Here is a 21,301-nt window from a genome sequence, read left to right as displayed (position 1 = left end):
TGGATAACAGAGTGAGACTCTGTCTCAAAAAAAAAAAAAAAAAAAAAACCCAAAACCAAACAAAAAACACCTTACCTCTTATACCTTGTTTGCAGGAGTACACAATTATATAAACCTTTTAGAGGGCAATTTGGCAACGCTTATTAAAATTGCAGAATTATACAATCTGAATTCTGAAAGTCTATCCTAAAGCTCTAGCTATGTATGAAATAACAGATGTGAAAGGCTACTCATTTTAGTGTGATTTGTAATAGCAAAATTTTGGAACAAATGCTGTCCATTAATGGTAACTTGATTAAATGTATATCCAGACAGTACATTGTTATGTGTCTATAAAAATGAAGAAGCTTTCTGTGTACAGATAAGGAAGGGTCTCAGACATTTACTAAGTATGCATAATGAGTTATACATACAAGGAAGAGAAAAACAATAGATGTGTGTTTACTCTCCTGTATCCATATAAGGAAACAATGGAAGGACACATAAGAAATGAATCAAATTGTTTACTTGGAGGTAGGCATTGGGACTTGGGAATGAGGTGGCTCTTTGCTTTTTATTGTATTTGTGGGTTGATTTCTGAATAATATGTATTGCTATGGCAATTAAATGTTATCATGTTTTGACCTTTTTTGGAGACCTAATGTATATTTTCTAGTGTTTTGCTTTCTTGGGAATTTTGACTTTGTTAACAGTAGGCATTTGTTTACAAGGGCTTGTTAGCAGGAATTAATATATACACATGCAGTCACTGTTCCATTGCTGTCATTAAGTATGTAGGAGAATATAATTATAAAATAGATTGCTCACACTACTTTTTTCGCTTTTAGAGCTCTGTTTATTATTATTAAATACTTAAACATAATTACAAATAAGAGACCTTTTGAATATATAGCAATCTGCAGCCGTAGGTGTTTTGTGCTCTTGGTGCAAAGACCAAATATCAATTGAGAAATTTAAAATTAAGCAGTTGGCTGCTACTGGCTGCTTGTTTCCAAACAGCTGATTCTGCTACATTTTTGCACTTAATTTATTCACTGTGTGGACATCCTGCAAATATTTGCTTTAAAAGAAATCACAAACTGCGGTGAAGTTGTTTGCATAAAAAAAAAGACAGACTCCTTTTCTACTTATTCTGATTTTTATTATTGTATTACATTAACACACCAAAACCAGACTTCTTGTCCTTACACCAATCACAAAGATCAAAGAACTTCAGGCTTTTCACCCTATAGATGAACTTGGCTAATGGCTTAGAACTGTGTTTCAACCTGTAGACTAATTGTTTATTGACTCATTAGTTAAGGTGGTGATTCTTATTTTGCTTCATCAGGGTAAGTATTTTATTTTAGTCATGGTTACCACTGTTTGCTAACTTCATTGGGGGTATTTATCAGAAATTAACTGCATCATCTTATTAAAGAACTCCCAGAGTCTGAAATGTGATGCTTTGATAGGATTCTTGAAAAAATTCCAACAGATTTTCTATAGATTGACTGAATTTTTTTTTTTTTTTTTTTTTGAGATGGAGTCTCACTCTGTCATCCAGGCTGGAGTATAGTGGTGTGATCTTGGCTCACTGCAACCTCTGGCTCCTGGGTTCAAGTGATTCTCATGCCTCAGCCTCCCGAGGAACTGGGATTATAGGCGCATGCCAGGCCAATTTAGTATTTTTTTTTTTTTTTTTTTTTTTAAGAAGAGACGGGGTTTCACCATATTGGCCAGGCTGGTCTCGAACTCTTGACCTCAGGTGATCCACCTGCCTTGGCTTCCCAAAGTGCCGTGATTACAGGTGTGAGCCACCACACCCAGTGAGATTCACTAAATTTTTAGCTATTACTTTGTTCTCTGCCTTCTTGTTAGTTCTTTCCTGTTCCTTTCTTTTTTCCTTGTCCATCTTTTAATTTGGTTAACATGAAAACGATACAGTAATTCACAGTAGCTTTCTCTGCCACTTTGCGTCATTCAGAGCAGGTAATACTAGCTTTTTCTTGAAACATTTGTAGTTGTGAAATTGGCAGCCCAATAAAAAATGTTGAATACCAAATTTAATTGAATCTTTTGTAATTTGCCATTTAAATAAATTAAATTTCTCTAGATTCTTTGTTTAAAAGCATTGAGTGTAAATACCGAGTTTCCTTTCCAAAAATAAGTGCTATTAAGATGAAACAAGAAAAAGAATGATTACTGAATGATTACTAGGCTTTCTTCCCTCAGGGAAAGCATTCTCTCCTGACGGGTGTGTAGTATTAGAAAGGAGAAAGAGCAGCTGAAGGATTAAAGCAGAACCCATTCTACTGAAATTTATTCAGGATGTAATTAATTTCATCTTAGCAGAGATTTCCAAAGGCCCCCCTCGCCCCCCTCTGCCAAACTACTTGTGAATAGTGGTATAAAGGTGCTGTGTATCATAGTTAGTGTAAGGAAATCACATCTCTTGGCTTCAAAGACTTAAATTCCCAATTTAATTTCTGATGGGCTGTATGAAGATTTTCAGTTGAAACAATAAAGATAAAATACTAATGTACAGTACTAAGCTATTTGCTTATTGTCTTAACTTTCCCTTTTTTTCTCTTCTTTCCACAGATTGGAGCTTATTTTAGCAGCATATTAGCTGAGAAACTGAAGCTTAACACTTTCCAGGACACGGGAAAGAAGAAACCACAAGTTAATGCTAAAGATAATTATTGGCTGGTTACTGCTCGATCCCAGAGTGCAATTCATAGTTGGTTTTCTGACTTAGCAGGAAATAAGCCGCTTTCTATTTTGGCAAAAAAGGTATCAAATATTTCTTAACATTGTTTTAGTTATGGTCTTACAATCAGCTGTTTGGGATAATGTTCAAGTATATTTTTGTTTTTCCCAGTTCTTTTTGAGACTGCAAGCCCAATGGCAGGTTTGTGGTACCAGGTGGGTGCCACCCCTTGCTGTTTTCCCCTTTTGTTTGATTGCATGTGGTGCCTAGGACATCTATAAATCCCTAAACATTCCACATATCAAGCTGTTTATGTGGATTTTAGGTAGACAAGATTTTAAAATCGAGAACAGACAAGAAGACTGCATTAAAAAAAATTACATTTCCAGTTTTCTTAGGCCAAGATGTCCAAGATTTGTTAAAAAGATTCTTGCTTTGAGGTTATTTTCTTGTCTTTAAAAGTACCCATCCAAATGCTTCAAGCTGTCTCCTTCCTACCAAGCGAGATAAAGATTGTGATTCTATGTGTGCTTGTTCTTTGAAAAATTTTTAGAACAAAATGGGCAGGTTTATTCATAGCTTCTAGCTTTTTTTATAGGGGAGGGGATGTGGGAGGTTCTTTTAAAATCTTTGCCTTTGGTCATTTTCCTCAAGTGGGAAATAATACACAGATTCAACAGTCTCGTGGTCCAAACAATATAAGATACCTCTTGAAATTTATATAAGAAACTAGATACCTTGCTCATAGTCCTGATCTCTGATTTCTTGCACAACTTTGAAATAATCCCAGGGATCTTTTCTTATCTCTCCTAAGGCCCTTTAGTGTTAGTAGTGCCTGTCTTCTGTTCTTAGTGTTAAGTTTTCCTTATCAGCTTGGTGCAGGCCCAGTTTATAGAGGAGCTCTTTTGTATATTTGCCTATTTTCCAAAGCAGCTCTTTGAAAATAGTGTCTGTAGCTTCTATTGGCTTTATTTTGCCTTAATGTCATAACGTTGTATTGCCTTGCGTAGATTTCAGTGGTGAAAGGCAACTGAAATCTTCAAAGAGTGTACAGTCAGCATAACCACCTCTTACCATTCAGTTAGTACCACTGTCTCAATCCAGGTTGAACCATGTATGACTTCTTCTCCAGTGGTGAATATTTACTTTGTGGTCCCACTGTGGCCTGTGAATTGTATCTGAAGGCCATGTAAGTCATAGGTCATCCTTCAATATTTGATGGCTTTTGACTAACTGTTCATACTTTCCATGTTGCCAGCCTGACATCTTTCCATTTAGTTTTTCTTTTTTTCATAAGTTTGTAGAGTGCATATTTGGGATTTGCTACTCTTGAGGAGTTGATGCCCTTGCTTTAGGGGAGTAGTGGTTTCTCCTCTTGTAGGAGGAAGGTGAATCATGGTGCAGTGTATTAGCCATTATTCTTCTTTCTTTATTAGGAGCTGCCTCTGGCCAAGTCAGGTGTTCCTCAGGTAAGCCCTGATGTTAATTCTTTGTAAACTTGAAGATGTTTTCTTTATAAAACGATTAAATATACCTTGAAATATTCCTTTCTTGGGCATTTCAAGAATCCTTTCCCTTCCCTCCTCAGCATATCATCCTCTTGAGATGGTGAAATCTCTTTTAGAATGGGGTAAAGCAATGCATTCCCTGCATGTTCTTCATATTAGAGAGTTCAAATACTTCTTTAATTTTTGGTATTCATCTGTGCGATGGCTTAAGTTAGAAAGCCTGGGTTTACCTGCTAAGATCCTGAGTCATCTTTGAAATCTTATCTTGAGTTCATGATGGTTTCCTGTATGGATCATGTTTCAATACCTGGTTTTCTGCTACTGTGAAGCTTCATAGCGTGCCAAGGCCTTATCCACAGAGGCTTGTAAAGGACCTTTTAACTCAATCACAATTATAGATCGATTTAGAAAAATAGACTTCTGGCATCTAGGGATATTCTTCCAGGTCTTGAACAGTTCATTAACTCTCACCTGTTCCCTTCAGGTGACTTTAATTACTGCGGTCTGTGAAATTTTCTTTTGCGTTTACTCTTGCTTAGCAAATAGAGGATGCAGTGATAATGTGCATCCAAGGAGAAAGGTGATAGGACACCCTTCTGTGGATTAAAAACCAGCACATGCTAGGTGTCTTAATTTTCTTTCTGTACTTAGATGCAGCTGTGGCTTGATTTAGAACCAGACAGCTGCCCTGTGATTGCCAAGTTTTAGCTATCATTTAAAATCACATGTATTCTTTACTGAAAAACATGTAATGCAACAAGGTGAGGAAGTCAATACTTTAGTCAATATAAACGTATTTATCTTTCTGAGTTGGCCCAACTAGATTTGACAAAATTATTAATATGTGTCTGGTTGGTCTGCTTTCTTAATTGAGTAACTTCTTTCACATACGTTCTTCTGAATTCCGAAGTCTTGAGTTGCATCAACCAGTTCTCATGGGGTTCTGCTAGTACGGACAGTGAGGTAGAGGTTTGCATTGTGCTGTTAATGTAAGATCTGTGCTGAGTTTTGTTTGCTGTCTCATCTAAACATTTCACAAGTTCAGATGTTTTATTTTTTCCCCTCTGCCAATTGTAGTTCAAAGGAAATCCTTTAGGCATCTATGAAAGATAACTACTAGTAGTGACTCTTTTGGAGATGCTAACTTGCACTTGTTTATGTTTTAGGCCTTGATCTATATAACCTTTTGGCATGTCTGAATGAGAGACAGCCTCACCTTGACAATGAAAATTTAACTCACTGGCACCACACTGTACATTCTGGTGAAAAGCAGCTACTCAGGTCTTGAACTGAATATTGAACTCTGCGCTTTTCTTGTCCCTGACTTAAATGATAGCCAGTATGCCAAGAGCCTTGTGCTCCATGAGAGATGTGCCTTGTAAGCCTCATTTTCAGGAAATGTTCCTGTTAAATTGTGTCTTTTTTGTCTAAAAGAGATACAATTTAGTATCTGGTCTGCAGAGAGGAAGCCTTCTAGCTTTGGCCTATGTGACTTTTATCTCCCATTTAGTTGTGTTGGGTGCAGTGTAATTGCCTCTGTCATGGGGTCTGTGTTCTGAAGTCAGCACCCAAGGCAGGAACTGTAGATGACTAGTCTCTTCAATTGCCCATGAAATATGTATGTGGATATACTGCATTTTTTTTTTTTTTTTTGAGACATCGTCTCGCTGTATTGCCCAGACTGGAGTGCAGTGGCGTGATCTTGGCTCACTGCAACCTCTACCTCCCAGGCTCAAGCAATTCTGCCACTTCAGCCTCCTGAGTAGCTGGGACTACAGGTGTGTGCCACTGCACCTGCTTGATTTTTATATTTTTAGTAAGGTTTTGCCATGCTGCCCAGGCTGGTCTCAAATTGATAGGCTCAAGTGATCCACCTGCCTCTGCTTCCCAAAGTGCTGGTATTATAGTCCTGAACCACTGTGCAGGGCCTATACATTGCTTCTTAATGTGCAACCCAAACAGCTTTTCCTTCAGCATTGGAAAACTTTATAATTCTTTGGCAAGGCCAGGTGAAATAGTTTGCTTGTTTTTAAGGGCCACACACTAAAATAATTAGCTCTTAAAAAATTATTCTAGGATCACACTTTGTACCAAGTGTGTGAATAGTCAAATTTGTGACATGTCAGTGCACAGATACCACTGTTATGAGTGAGGATTTGGTTAAGAGAAAAATGCCATGCTGTATGAATCAGTTAGCTGGTTTGAAGCCTTGATTTTCACAAAATCAAGTAAGAGTTTGGGACAGAGAGACCAGGGCTCTTGGTATTTATAGTAGTGTTGTTCCAGATCCTCTAAGAAAGGGTCACATCCATGACCTGAAAGCACTTTGGTTGGCATGGAGAAATCCTTGGAACTGACAACAAAATAATCATTATAATTTTGATTCATGTAATTGTTTTGCTTTATCCTTTTAACTACCCTGTGAGGTGGACAGGGTTGATGTTAATAACACAGTTCATAAATGAGGATCCCAGGAGTGAAGGGCTTAGCCAAACAGGCTTCATTCAGGAGTGGAGTACAGAGGGGGTCATGGCTGGCGTGGAGGATGTCCTCGCCCCTCAGTCTCATTGCTCTCATCCTGCTGCATCATGGCTAATGTAGTCTTTGTTCACTGTTTTTCTTCCTTTATATTCATAAACTTGAATAGATGATATAGATGAATGGGCTATTCTTAGGATATTTATGAGGGATACTAGAAGAATGAATTAACTCTTTCAAACCATTCAGTGGTACATTGGGATACTAATTTGCTAAATAGTACCTTTGTGGTCTGGAAGACATAATTAACTGCCTCAAGTGCCTAATTTCAACCAGTAAATTAATTACCTAGCTATTTCTGGCTCAGTGTTTATTAGGCAGATACACTGATCCGTCATTGTAGCCTCTCTTTTAAAGTTTGGACTAATGTCACTTTCAGAAGCTTTCTGGAAATTGTTACTCTTATGAAATGTTAATCAGAAAGCTTTGTACACACACAAAAAAAGTTCTGGATAAAATATGGAGTAGGAGCAATTTTCACTTGGTCTGTCCCTTCCAATTTTGAGATAAATTCTTTGGAGGACTGTCATGAAATTATTTTTCCTTGCTCTTTTGATAAGATGAGTAGCTCTCAGCATCTGAGAATCTGAAAATCATTTATTTTTTAAAAAATAGAAAGGACAACTAATGAAACTTTTATATTGTGCTAAACCTAGTTTTGGTTATTTTTTCTTAATGAAAATTGGCTTAAAATGTTCCTTTAAAAAAAAAAAAAAAACTGCATGCGCTATTTGAAAATCCATCAAGGATATACTTTCTTAGAGCCAGCAGGTAACTTATAGCCTCTTTCTTTTGCTTCACCTTTATTTAGGTTTATCTAGTGATGAACACAGTATGTGATTATTATAAACATATTATGTTGTTTCTTTTTAGGTTCCTATCCTTAGTAAAAAAGAGGATGTTTTTGCATATTTAGCTAAATATTCTGTGCCAATGGTTCGAGCAACGTGGTTGATCAAGATGACTTGTGCCTATTATTCTGCTATATCTGAAGCTAAAATTAAGAAACGTCAGGCTCCTGATCCGAATTTGGGTAAGTGAGAGAATGCAATACACCTTACATTTCATTATTGATTTTGCAAGTAATTGTTGCCTGCACCCTCTGGACACAGCCCAGCATGGTGAGTGTTGAGAAGGTCCGTGGTGAGACTTGAGTCGCTCGGGTATGGATAGTTCACTCAGTCTCAGAATCCTGACTCCATTAGCAAGGGCTGTTGATCTTACTGCCAAAATATATCCTGAATCTGAACACTTTTCACCACCACAGCTATTAAAATGCTGTTTCAAGCCACCGATATCTCTTGACTGGATAGAGTCGCAGCCTTTTAGCAGCTTTCTCTGCTGTTACTTTTGCGCCTTTTGTTCTATTCTCTGTATAACTACTGTACTAATCTCTAAGCCTAAATGATCTATTGTGTTTCTACTTATAAATTTACAGCAATTTCTTATTACAGTTGGAATACAGATCTAGATTCTTTACTGTGGCCAGTGAAGTCATCTCTGATCTGCCCCCACCCCTTCCTGTGATGTTCCAGCCACAGTGCCTTCCTTCTATCCTCCTAATATGCTGAGCTGAGCTCCTTCCCATTTCAGGGCTTCTGTGTTTCTTGTTTGTTGTACTTGGTTGGTCTTCTCTGGGATATATGCTTGATTCTGTCTCTTCACTGCATCTTTGGCTTAAATGTCATTTCTGCAGGAGGCTTTCTCTGGCCATCTACCTAAATTGCATTCCCTCTCTTCATCTCCTCTCCCTCTACTTCTGGTTATGTTCTCACATGTTATTATTTTATTCAATGTCCATCTCAATATCTGAAGTTATGTTTAAAATATTTGTATCTGTCACTCTGTGCCCAACTCACAGGCACTAAAATGTAAGGCCCGTAAGGGCAAGAATATCGGTCTTATTCTCACCAAGTCCCCAGTGTCCAGAATTATGCTGGCCATGGTCAGTATTTTGAGTCAGAGTCCCCACTATGTTGGTTTCTAGACCGTGACTTCTTGAGGTGGTTCTAAAACATACTTTGTAGAAGATACGATGCTAAACCAGAAATATACGTAAAGAATTATGTATAAATATGACCATTTAGAGATTGAGTTTATAAATAATTCTTTATGAAGTGAAAACAGCTTATGGTTTTGTAAGGGAGAGTCCAAACACAAATCTCTGAGGAGGAGGGACAGAAAGCACAGACGTCGTCAGATGCCAGGTGGTGCCCTGGATAAATGAGTTGGGGTATAAAGTGGTGGGGAGTAGTAGGGGCACCCTGATGATGAGTAGAGCACACTCTAAAAGCATGAACACTTAAAATTAAAAACAGAAACATGGTCTGAATTCTGTGGCTGCCATCTTTAAGTGCCATCATCCTACACGTGTTAAAACAAATAAGCAAAAAGAAAGTGTATTTTAGAAAAGAAATGCCCAGAAATGCCCAGGAAAAAGTCCTGGAAGGTAGTAATCCACAAGTTAACATTGATGGCCTCTTAGTGTTGTTTTCACAGTGGTCTTCTACTATCTTTATATTTCTCTGAGTTTATTCCCCCATCAGCATTTTATTTTATTTGAGGGAATACAAAAGAAGTGCCCCTTTTTATTACTAAAGTAATACATTTTCATTACCAAATTTTCAAATGGTGCTGAAGTAGATACAACATGATGTTCAAGTTTCTCTTCTCCCTTCTCCTCTGTTATCCTTTTTGAAGTTTCATGCAGCCTTCACACACACACATATTTCTTCATATATCTACGTGTGTGTGTGTGTGTGTGTGTGTGTGTGTGTGTGTGATCTCCACTGGATTAGCTTATTGATTTATTTTTAGAGTTGAGGTCTCAGTCACCCATGCTGGGGTGCAGTGACATGATCATAACTCACTGCTTCCTCAAACTTCTGGGCTCAAGTGATCCTCCTGCCTCAGCCTCTCAAGTTACTGGGACTATAGGCATGTGTCACCATGCCTGGCTAATTCTTTAATGTTTTGTAGAGACAGGGTCTCACTGTGTTGCCCAGGCTTTTTGTGAACTCCTGGGCTCAAGTGATCCTCTTAGCTGCACCACCCAGAATGCTGGGATTACAGGGTGAGCCACTGCCCAGCCAGTCTCCATTGGATTTATTAGTACTTCCCCCCGGGACCTGGATATCCAATTGCTTACTAGCTACCTTCACTTTGATGACATCTGAAGTGTCTGAGTCGGCATCTGAAACATAATGTGTATCAAATCAAGGTCTTGATTTCTTGCCATCCTTTAACTTGTTCCTTCCTGACATTTCTTCTTAGTGAATGTTATATGTAGTTATTGGGTGGGTAAGGCAAGAGCCAAATTGTCATTCCTGGTACTTATCTTTCTCTCAAAACCCTGCATTCAGTCTGTCAACAATCCTGTCATCTTTACTTTCAAAATAAAACCAGAATCTGAAAATTTGGTCCTCTGTGTCCACTGCTGTTACTCTCTGGCCAAACCACCACCCGCTTTGCCTGTCTATTGCAGGGGTTTTAGCCAATCTTCTTGTTTATGTTTTTGTTCCTCTAATGTCAGCTTTCCACTTTGTAGCCAGAATGATCCTGTTAGGGCAGAAATTACGCCACCCTTATGCCCAGAATTCTTGCCTGGCCCCTTGTCCCACTCAGATTGTGTAACTCAGCGACGCCAGCGACCTGCCTGCACATTCCAAACTCAGAGTCGTGCTGACCTGTGGGCGTGGCTCTTCCTTCACCTGTGGGGTGCACACGGGCCTGCTCCCTTGCTTGACTGTGGACTCTGCCCAGACGCGCTTCCTAAGAGAAGCCTTCTCCGACCACTGCTGCCAAAATATCTCCCTGTTACTGTCTTCTTCTTCTCCTTTATTTTTCTTCATTGTTCTTAACACCACCTAATGTTATATTTTATATTAATTTTTGATCATCTGTCTCCATCCATTCCCAAGTACAACACAGGCTCCATGAAGAACTTTGTTAGATTTGTTCAGTGCTGAGTCTCTGAAGACAGTACTTGGCATACACAAGGTGGTCAGTAATTTTTAACATAAATAAATGAATAATTAGGCCTGAAACATTTATGTTTGTGTGTGTGTGTGATATGATTACTTATTTCTGCATCTGTATATGTATGTATTTAAAAAAATTTCTCCCAATTCATAATCCTTGAAACTTCCATTATCACCAGCTATAGCAGAGAGACTACTGCATTCCTTATGTTCTCTTCATACATTTTTTTTTGGTAACATGTTCTTGTCAGTGTTTTTCTTGATGTTCAGTTTAGTCTGATTTTGACTGCCACAAAAATGCAAAAAGGAAATGCAGGAATGATTTTTACAACTGAAACTTAAAACAATTTTAGAGCAAATAAGAGCTCAAGCCAGGCATGGTGGCTCATGCCTATAATTCCACCACTTTGGGAGACCAGGGCATGAAGATCGCTTGAGCCCAGGAGTTTAAGACCAGTCTAGGCAACATAGTGAGACTTTATCTCTCCAATCCTCCCCACCAAAAAAAATTAGTAAGGTGTGGTGGTACACACCTGTATTCCCAAGCTACTCAGGAGGCTGAGGTGAGGGGATAGCTTTAGTCCAGGAAGTTGAGGCTGCAGTGAGCTGGGGTTGTGCCACTGTGCTCCAATCTGGGCAACAGAGTAAGACCCTGTCCCTCAAAAAACAAACAAACAAAAAACCAAAAAACAGTCTGATAGATCTTGATAATTTGGAAAGGTTATGTAATTTCTGGGAAATCCCAGATAAGAATGTTTCACCAGGACCACATGGTTTCCCCTACTAAATGGAGGGAAGTATAGCTCCAGTTTCTACTTAAGAATGTTCTGGACTTGCTAGATTCATTAGTTTTACCATTAGTTTCCTTATCACTATGGCTGGTTGGACTTTTGAAGGGTTATTTTTCTCCCCACCAAAAAGTTAAAACTTTTATTATTTGCATAACCCATAATGGATGGATTACTAGGTTTAGTCATTAGCTGTATTTTCTCTTCCTCCATAAGCCAAATAACATACGATTCTGTTTTTTGACCCAGTTGATTTACAGTATATTGCAGTTCATGGGTTTTTATGATTACTAATGTATATTTAAAATTGTGAATATTAAATACATGAAGATCAAGTGCCTATAATAATATTTCTTATGTTAGAGTATCCAGCCTTTGAACTAAGACATGCCTAAGGCTAAAAAGAAAAATATTTTAAAAATGTATGAATTTTTGGAGTTTACCCCTAAGTTCCCAGGTCTAGCATCTCAGAGGGAGCTTTGGGCTTTACTTTTACCAGTGCTGCCACTAAGGGACGAGGTGATTTAATGCAAAGTCCTTAGCTTCTCCAGACATCAGTCTTTTCAACCTTGATTCTATCCAGCATCTATGTTGTCTTTGTCATGTCTTTTTAGTTGTCTTTAATCTAGAACAGTTCGTTAGCCATTTCTTTTGACCTTGGTATTTTTGAAGGAGGCAGACCAGTTGTTTTGTAGACTGTCCATTGATTTTTCCTTTCTCCAGTTTCTCATTAATAGATTTAAGTTACATACCTTTGCTTGGAATAGCCTTGAGGTGATGATGTGAATATGTCAGTATATCATATCCCAATACTGTTGGTGATAACTTTGATCATTTGGGTAAGGTGGTGTCTATTGGATTTTTCTCCTGCAAAGTTACTATTCTACCCTTTGTAATTAGTAATTCACCTACGTGAATATACAGTTCCTTTCTCTATTCTTATATGTATATATGTATTTTAATTGAAAATGCAAGATTCTATTTATACTATATATAAAGAGCATGTTTTTCAAATATCTAATCTTGTTTTACTATCACTTTGTTACACCTGATACCTCTGACATTCTCCTTTGTCTTCAGCAGCTTTTTCAAGTTTTAAAAGCAAATGATACAGTATATTTGAAAGCATTTGGCTGTGTAGACATAGCCATAATGTAATGTAGCAAGTTTCACACTCCTAGCAAGGGATACAGCCAAGCGAGTACACACATATATATGTGTTGAATTGGATTAAATCACATACACTTCAGAAGATTAACTTCTAGTAATAGGTTCTATGTTCTGGCGTTGATAGCAAAAAGAATCATTCAGCACATTTGGGGCAAGATTGACTATCAAGTGTCACCCTTTTCTGGCATTGGTTTTATGACTTCCGTTGTCTTGATGATTGTTCTTAGGATTTGTAAAGTGTTTTCAGTAGAAATGACTTTTATTCCTTTGTAATAGGAACATATGTTTTATTTTCAGTTCCTACTTTCAGCATTGGAACAGAGCTGTAAAGCACTGCTGTTTGATTTTATAGAAGGGAATTTTTTCCAAAGTTAAGTGGGCTCACAGCAACAAGGAGCAACACAGAGATCCTCACTGTCATTATGCAGAGAGTTATAGATCTCAAATGTAGATTAAATGGGTTGCTGCCCTGGGGAGCTTGCAGTCAGCAAAGACATACCCAGTACAGTGTATACACAAAAGTGAGAGGAGTGAGAAGCGCCTTGGGTTTCTGAGTGAGGTCTCATTGTAACTTCAAAGTGGGTAATGAAATATTTAACTTGGATAAATCTGAACATCAGGACAGAGATTTTAAATAGAGGGGAATTAGGGAAGCCTGAAAGAAGAGTTTGTAATTCTTAGTCCTTGTGAGACCTGAAAAAACAAAAAAAAAGGTTTAGGTGGACATGATGTTTAGAAATGTCATGAAATAGTTGATGTTGCTACTTGAAGGAGGGTATGCCAGAAATAATGCATGTTCGGTTTCAGATATTTTTAGAGTTGAATTAAGTTTCATTTTTAAGAGAACAAGAATGTTCAGCTGCCTTAAATATTTTGAGCTCACCAGAGAAAATTATTTAAAACAGGCTAACTAATACTTAAAAATGAAAAAGTAAAACTCACATTGAGTTATGCAATTAAAGTCTTTGAACAGATTAGGAAATATGACTTTATAGTAAGTAACAGAACTTTGTACATTTATTTGTAGGAATTTTCCACATGAGGAGTCTTATTGTTGCTGAATCAACTAGTAATAACTACAGCATTTATTGCTGTTTTTGCCATCACTGTTAACAGCATTTCTTGAGCACTTATGGAATCCCTGATATTGTGATAAGCAGGGATACAGTGCTTACTGCATTTCTAGGTTGAATCAGCTCCTGACGTGTGCTGGGAAATGATCTAGATTGTTTGGGGAAGCTTGTCAGCCTTGGGAGTGCCCCATCCCCTTGCTGTTGTGGGATTTTCTTTCTTTTTTTTTTTTTTTTTGGCTTAAAACTGGTCAATCCCTCACCAAGTCTATTGGCTTTCTGCCAGGGTTCCTCTGGTGTGCAGTGATGCAGTGTTCCCCATTTCATTAGTAAATGTTTGCTAGGTTCTGTGTATGTTTTGTCCATTTTATGACTTACTATTCAGATAGCCTGTGAAAGAGATATGTTCTCATTTCATGGATGAGGATGGTGATGTGCAAGTGGTGCACAGAACCCTTCAGCGTAAGTGTCCAAACTTGACTCCAGAGCCTGTGCTGGACACCGCTGGTCAGTGAGGACAAGAGTGGGACAGTGTAATCACTGCCTTCTAGGTATTTGCAGTATGAGTGGGGGACATGCATCCAAACAATCAAATAATAGAGAAGGAAGAGTTCATAGTGACAGGAAGAAAATACAGAGGGAGTCTTAAGGAATAAGCCACTGAGGGAACTTGGGACATCCAAGGAGATTCACAGAGGAAGTGACTTAGGTATATACTTTTGCAAGAAGAGGCATTTCCTAGGAGGACAGAGCTGGAGTGGGCTGTTGTTCAGGGAAGGGCATTTCTGACAGAAGGATGGTATCTGCAGAGAAGTAGGTTATCAAATAGTTTGACTTGTTGCACCTCCAGGATTTAACTTCAGCTTGAGCGTCATTTACCAGTGGGGAGGTGATGAAAGCCTGTGTGAAGGTTTGTTTGCCAGAGTGGGATATGTGAGTTCCCTCTGGTGCATGATGAAAAGCCATGGAAGGGTTTATTATTACTATTATTGTTACAACTCTTTCCCTCAGTTTCTTGTCTTAAAAAATTGGGATAATTGACAAGATTTCTTTCTTTTCTTTTCCTTCCTTCCCTCCCTCCCTCCCTCCCTCCCTCCCTCCCTCCCTCCCTCCCTCCTTCCTTCCTTCCTTCCTTCCTTCCTTCCTTCCTTCCTTCCTTCCTTCCTCTTTCCTTTCTTTTCTTCCTTTCTTTTCTTTTCTTTTCTTTTCTTTTCTTTTCTTTTCTTTCCCCTCCCTCCCTCCCTCCCTTCCTTCCTTCCCTCTTTCCTTCCTTCCCTTTCTTCCCTTTCTTTCCTTTCTTTCATTTAAGATGGAGTCTCCTTTGTCACCCAGCCTGGAGTGCAATGGTGTGATCTTGGCTCACGCCAACCTCTGCCTCTTGGGTTCAAGCAATTCTCCTGCCTCAGCCTCCTGAGTAGCTGGGATCATGATGGCACCTGCCATCATGCTCGCCTAATTTTTGTAGAGATGGGGTTTCACCATGTTGGCCAGGCTGGTCTTGAACTCCTGACCTCAGGTGATCTGGCCACCTTGGCCTCCCAAAGTGCTGGGATTATAGGCACCTGGCCTGATAGTACTTTTTAAGAATGAAATGAATCAATAGCTTTAAAGTGTTTAGAACAGTGACTGGCACACAGTAAATATAGACCTTTGATAATATGCTACAACTGCTACTTAGAGCTGCTCTTACCAGCCAGTATTTATTGATTATCCTGTGTTACTCTATTGGGAACTTCGCAGACTTTATCTGTAACCTTGCAATGTAGGTTTTATTATTCCATTTTGTGTATGAGGGACCTGAGTCTCAGAGAAGTTAAGTAACTTGCTGGCCTAGATGGAGTTGGATCCCTGCCCAGGTCCCTGCCACTAGAGTGCCTGCTCCTCACTCCTTGCTGTGAGGTGATAGCTGCTGGTGTCCTGTGTGTGTTGTGGGTCTAGGCCACTGGAGGCAACAAGCATCTCTAGGTGAAAAGATGCTGGCAAGAAGCAGGCTACAGGACTGGTGGCTCTGAGCAGCATCTGAAGAGTCAGAACTCTTGTTCTCATGGGTGCTGTGGGGAACAGGAGGAGCAAAGCAAAGTCCAGGGTGCCATGGAAACTAGCGAAAGAAATATGAAACTGCTTGCAAGATGAGCAGCCTTAATTCTGCCTAGGAATTTTTGGGTATTCAATATGGTGAAAAGTGACAAGACATATCATGCGCATGAGGTCTTTTTTGGGGGAACAGATAGATTCAAAGAAGCTTAAAATGCTTCGTGGTTAAACTGCCTGGGGCACTGCTCTGTTTACCCCTAGTCATTTCCTCTGTACCACCTGAGGTTTTGTGGGGATTTGAGTCTGATGAGAGACTTTTCTTGGTTGACTATACTCTTGTAACCACTATCCTTATCACTCCCAAAATACAAAGAATAAACAGCCACCCTTCTTTCACAGTGGGTAATTAATTTGTGACATATTCACTGAGCCATTTGGACTGCAAAAATAAGTCCTGCTAAACTCATAATTGACAGTCTGGTTTCTTATCTAAGCCTACCAGCTTACTTGCAGTTTGGGTCTGTGAAGACACTGCATACTAACTTTTTTGATTCCAGGGACAAGTTTTTAGTTTTGTCAAGATTGCCTCCACATTTTCACAGTGTTCCTTCTATCTCATTTGTCATAAAGGAGATATCTGCCTTGTTTATGCTGAAAGTAATCCTGAAGATTGGACAGAAGTGCTTGTATAAGCTTAGTTTAAATTCACACTTTGCTTAGGCATGAAAAATAGGTTTTAACTGGTGAGGTAACTCTGGCTATCTGGTAAAAACCATTCTCCAGTAGAAGGAATGGGGCTGTTGGGGGTGACACTTTGGTACCTGCAGCTATTCCATTCCTTAATAATCTTTTACCTAAAAGTTTTAACATCTGTTGATGAACTGAGCCTGGAATAGTTATTTCTTTGGGAATGGCAAGATGTAGGCATTCTTCTGTAAATGAGGGCTTTCTCCCATGTGATAAATTACAATTCTTTCTAAAAAAGGCAGAATAAATGCTAAATTCTTTTCCTTTGATTTCAATTTTTGGAGTAGAAATTGTAGTTGCACTTCCACAGTGGTGAAAAATGTTTCTCTATTTTTTTATTTATTAAAAAAGTTTAGGCTGGGCGTGGTGGCTCATGCCTATAATCCCAGCACTTTGGGAGGCCGAGGTCGGCAGATCATGAGGTCAGGAGATTGAGACCATCCTGGCTAACATGGTGAAACCCCGTCTCTACTAAAAGTACAAAAAATTAACTGGGTGTGGTGGCGGGCGCCTGTAGTCCCAGCTACTCAGGAGGCTGAGGCAGGAGAATGGCGTGCACCCCAGAGGTGGAGCTTGCAGTGAACCGAGATCACACCACTGCACTCCAGCCTGGGTAACAGTGCAAGACTCCGTCCCAAAAAAACCAAAAAATAAAAAACTATATATATATATATATATATATTTTTTTTTTTTTTTTTAGGCCGAGCATGATGGCTCACACCTGTAAGTCTAGCACTTTGGGAGGCTGAGGTGGGTGGATCACGAGGTTAGGAGATCAAGACCATCCTGGCCAACATGGTGAAACCCCGTCTCTACTAAAAATACAAAAATTAACTGGGCATGGTGTCGTGTGCCTGTAATCCCAGCTACTCAGGAGGCTGAGACAGGAGAATTGCTTGAACCTGGGAGGCGGAGGTTGCATTGAGCTGAGATGGCACCACTGCACTCCAGCCTGGTAACAGAGCTAGATTCCATCTCAAAAAAAAAAAAAAAGAAAAAGAAAGTTTATTTTTGGTCATTGTTATGGGCTCATGGACTTTTATTTATTCTATATTTTACAACCAAGCACACTCTGGTTAAATTTCATGTTAAAATTGTCCCAAAATTGGCCAGAGACCCTTCCAACTCTTTTGTATCCTTTTGACATGACACCGTTTGTCATGGGACATCTCTTTGCTTTCTGGAACCGAAAGATGTCCCAGGCTCTTGTAATTTTCCTGCCTCAGATCTACAAAGAGCCTTTCATCTAAAGAACTCTGCTTCTTTCTAGTGTGGAATGGTATTTAGAAAGCAAGATCTGGGTGCTAAAGGTGCTCATTGCTACTGGGATGTTGTGTCTAGGTCCCATCAGTGGGTAGATGGATGGAGACACACACATCTGCGTGTGTGTGCGTATATGTGGGTGTTTTCCTATTTCCAGGTTATCTTTAACATTTTCTATTTAACATGAAAGAATTTTTATTTCTTCAATTTTATGTTTATTTCATTTCTATTAGATGAACAATCAAATGATTTCTAGTAAATGAACATGGTTATTTACCTGCTTTATCTTGCTACAAACATATTGGCTTGAGAATTACAATCTGATACATTAAAAGTATGTGAAATTTAATTTTTTTGAGCTTTAGACTATGTTTCACTTAAAATCATTCTCTCTGTGGTAAGGTATACTGTTTCAGTTTATTTTCCATTTTAGAGTTTGATTTTTTTTTCCCTTATGAACTAATTTTATATTTTGAATATGTAATACCTTGACATACTCGAGAGTCAAAGCCTATATCAATTTATGCAGAAGTTTTGCTTCTATCTCCATCTTTTCACACAATTCCCTTTACCCCATCTTCAGTTGTAACCATTTCTTACTAGTTTTCAATCTTCCAGTGTTTATTTTTGCAAAAATATGCAATACTTATATCTTCTTATTTCTTCTTTCTCCTTACATAGTAGTTAGCATACTATATATACTGTTGGATACCTTGCCTTTTTTTTTTTTTTTTTAAACTTAACAATATCCTTGAGATTACTTGATATTCTCTGTTCCTTTTTGTGGCCTCTTAGTCCTTCATTATGTGGGTGTACCACAGTTTGGCCAGTCACTTGTTTTTATTTCAAAAATGTTAGAAAACTTTTTAGATTTACAGAGAAATTGAGAAGATAGTACAGAGTTCCCATGCATTCTCCTCACCCTTGCAGTTTCTCCCATTATTTTTTTGCATTAATATGATACATTTATTACAATTAATGAACTAACATTGATTATTATAAAAGCCAACCCAAACTTGACTTGGATTTCCTTAGTTTTAACCTAATGACCCTTTTCCATTTCAGGATCTTATTGAGGATATTACTTTACATTTAGTTCTTATATCTCCCTAGGCTTCTCTTGACTGTGACATTTTCTCAGTTTCAGTCATTTTGGACGGTTTTGAGGAATACTAGTGAGGTATATTGTAGGGTTATCTTCTGTTGGAATTTGCCTGATGTTTTTTCTTATGGTTAGACCAGGGTTACAGAAGTCAAGTGCCCTTTTCATCATGTTACATCAAGAGTACGTGCTATCACCATGACTTATGACTGTTGATGTTAACCTTGATCACCTGGCTGAGGTAGCACTTACCAGGTTTTACAGTGTAAAGTTATTTCCCTCCCATCCCTTTCCACACTTTACTCTTTGGAAGGAAGTCAATATGAACATTACACTTAAGAAGTGGGGAGTTAGCCATCCCCCTCCTTGAGGACAGAGTATCTACTTAAAGTATTTGCAATTCTTCTGCATGGGAGATTTGTCTCTTATCTACCCACCTACCTACCTACCTACCTACTATCTATTCATTCATTCATTAATGTGTGTATGTATTCAAGCATTTCTATCAGTATTGATTCATAGATGTTTACTTCATCTTTTGATTTATAATACTCTATTTTGTTCCCCCTTTGTCCATTGAGAGCTCTTTGAGCTGTGTCCTATGTCCATTTGACACACCCATCTTAGTTTGTTTTTGTTTCTGTTTTTCTAAGTACTTTCTTATTTTCTGGCACTAGAAGATGCATTCCGTGTTCATTGTGTATATTTTCTGCTCCAATCCTATAATGAGCCATTTCTCCAAGGAGCCCTGGTTCTCTTTAAAGGAGAGTGGTATTAGAAACGAAGAGTTGAGCACAAAGAGTGCTTATTGCTACTTGGGGTATCATTGCTCCTAGGCCCTCTCAGTTGACAGATTAAGGAGAGGCATGTGTGTGGACTAACTCAAGTATGTATGTATATTTATAAATATTTCTATATGTGATTGTGTGACTCTTGAGCTAAACATGAATTCTTATTGATGCCTGGTAAATGCGTTTTTCCATTTTGTTAGATTCTGCCAAGTTTTCCTTCATAGTATAAACATGGACTAGACCTACTCAAGTTGTGAGAGGAGAATATTGGCCGGACAGGCATAGGAGAAATATGTAAGCAAGGTCTTGATGGGAGGTGAAAGAGAGCTGAATGTTCATCATCTTCCATAGTAGGAAGCCAGTGGGTAATGCTTACAATCAAGAAGTAGGACTGTAAGCATGTTATTAGAGGTAGAGGTAAATAAAATAAACACAACAGATGAAAGATGTGAAAATAATTGCTTTTGGAGAATAAGTGAGGAGTTTATTGTACAATAGGCTGCTGTGTTCACAATAAATCATATAGAACTATTAGACTCTTTAAGACATGTACCAGAGGAGCTTTCATATGAACAAAAGTTAACTAAGCCTAATCGCAGTCCCAAATTATTACTGCCTATTTTTTGTTGCCATTGGTACTTTTCCTGGAAGGTATCTTGCTGTGAGAACGTTTAATGAAAAAGATTTGGAGGAAGTTTAAGGAATGCCATCTTACCCAGTAGCATTACAATTTTAGTTATTCTTAGATAAATTACAAGAGGTTACTTTTCTCTAAGCTGACTACTTGCTTCTTGGGACCTTAACTTAAATGAAGTAGACGTTCTTTGTAAAAATTGGAAGACTTTTAATATTTTTCCAGGTATGTAGCTTTTCAGTTAATTGAATATGCAAGTTTTCCCTATTTACAGACCCTTTATTAACCTAAAATAACATAAAATTTACCATCGTAACCAACAGTAAGTGCTTGGTACAGCAGTATTAACTAAATGCACATTGTTGTACAACTGATTTGTAGAACTTTTTCCTCTTGCAAAACTGAAACTGCCCATTGAACAACTCCCCTTTCTCCCCCTCCAGCAGCCTCTGGCTACCACCATCATACTTTGCTGATTTACAAAAACTTTAAACATTTCTAATCAAGTTTAATATGCTACCCTGTAACTCTGTGCCCGATTGTTGCCCTGTGGAAACATTTCAGCTTTTCCAAAGTAAAACTGTTATACCCTCTTCCAAGTTAGAATGCTGGTGTGTGGTGGTGGTGGTGGTTATGTATTTATGTTTAATTAATTTTTTGATCAAATCAAAGAAAATATCTGCTCATGACAGTTTTTGAATTTCTTTTTTTTTGAGACGGAGTCTCGCTGTGTCGCCCAGGCTGAAGTGCAATGGCTTGGTCTTGGTTTATTGCAACCTCTGCCTCCTGGGTTCAAGTCATTCTCCTGCCTCAGCTTCCCGAGTAGCTGGGATTACAGGTGTGTACCTCCACACCTGGCTAATTTCTTTTTGCATTTTCACTAGAGATGGGGTTTCACTATATTGGCCAGGCTGGTCTCAAAATCCTGAGCTCGTGATCTACCTGCCTCGACGTCCCAGAGTGCTGGGATTACAGGCATGAGCC

General features: G+C 38.6%; 1 protein-coding gene across 1 annotated transcript in view; it reads left to right on the top strand.

Moving 5' to 3' along the window:
* LOC115896892 (mediator of RNA polymerase II transcription subunit 12-like protein) overlaps window positions 1–21,301 on the top strand; it is a 106,367-nt gene that overhangs the window by 35,031 nt on the left and 50,035 nt on the right. Inside the window, exons 4-5 of the mRNA XM_030928695.1 lie at window positions 2,584–2,775; window positions 7,612–7,771. Of these exons, the coding sequence (XP_030784555.1) occupies window positions 2,584–2,775; window positions 7,612–7,771 (352 nt within the window). The remainder of the gene's footprint in view (window positions 1–2,583; window positions 2,776–7,611; window positions 7,772–21,301) is intronic.

This window comes from Rhinopithecus roxellana, chromosome 1, assembly GCF_007565055.1.
Source record: "Rhinopithecus roxellana isolate Shanxi Qingling chromosome 1, ASM756505v1, whole genome shotgun sequence".
Taxonomy (NCBI): domain Eukaryota; kingdom Metazoa; phylum Chordata; class Mammalia; order Primates; family Cercopithecidae; genus Rhinopithecus; species Rhinopithecus roxellana.
The sequence above is the reverse complement of the archived record's forward strand: the minus strand, read 5'-3'. Positions and strand labels throughout refer to the sequence as shown.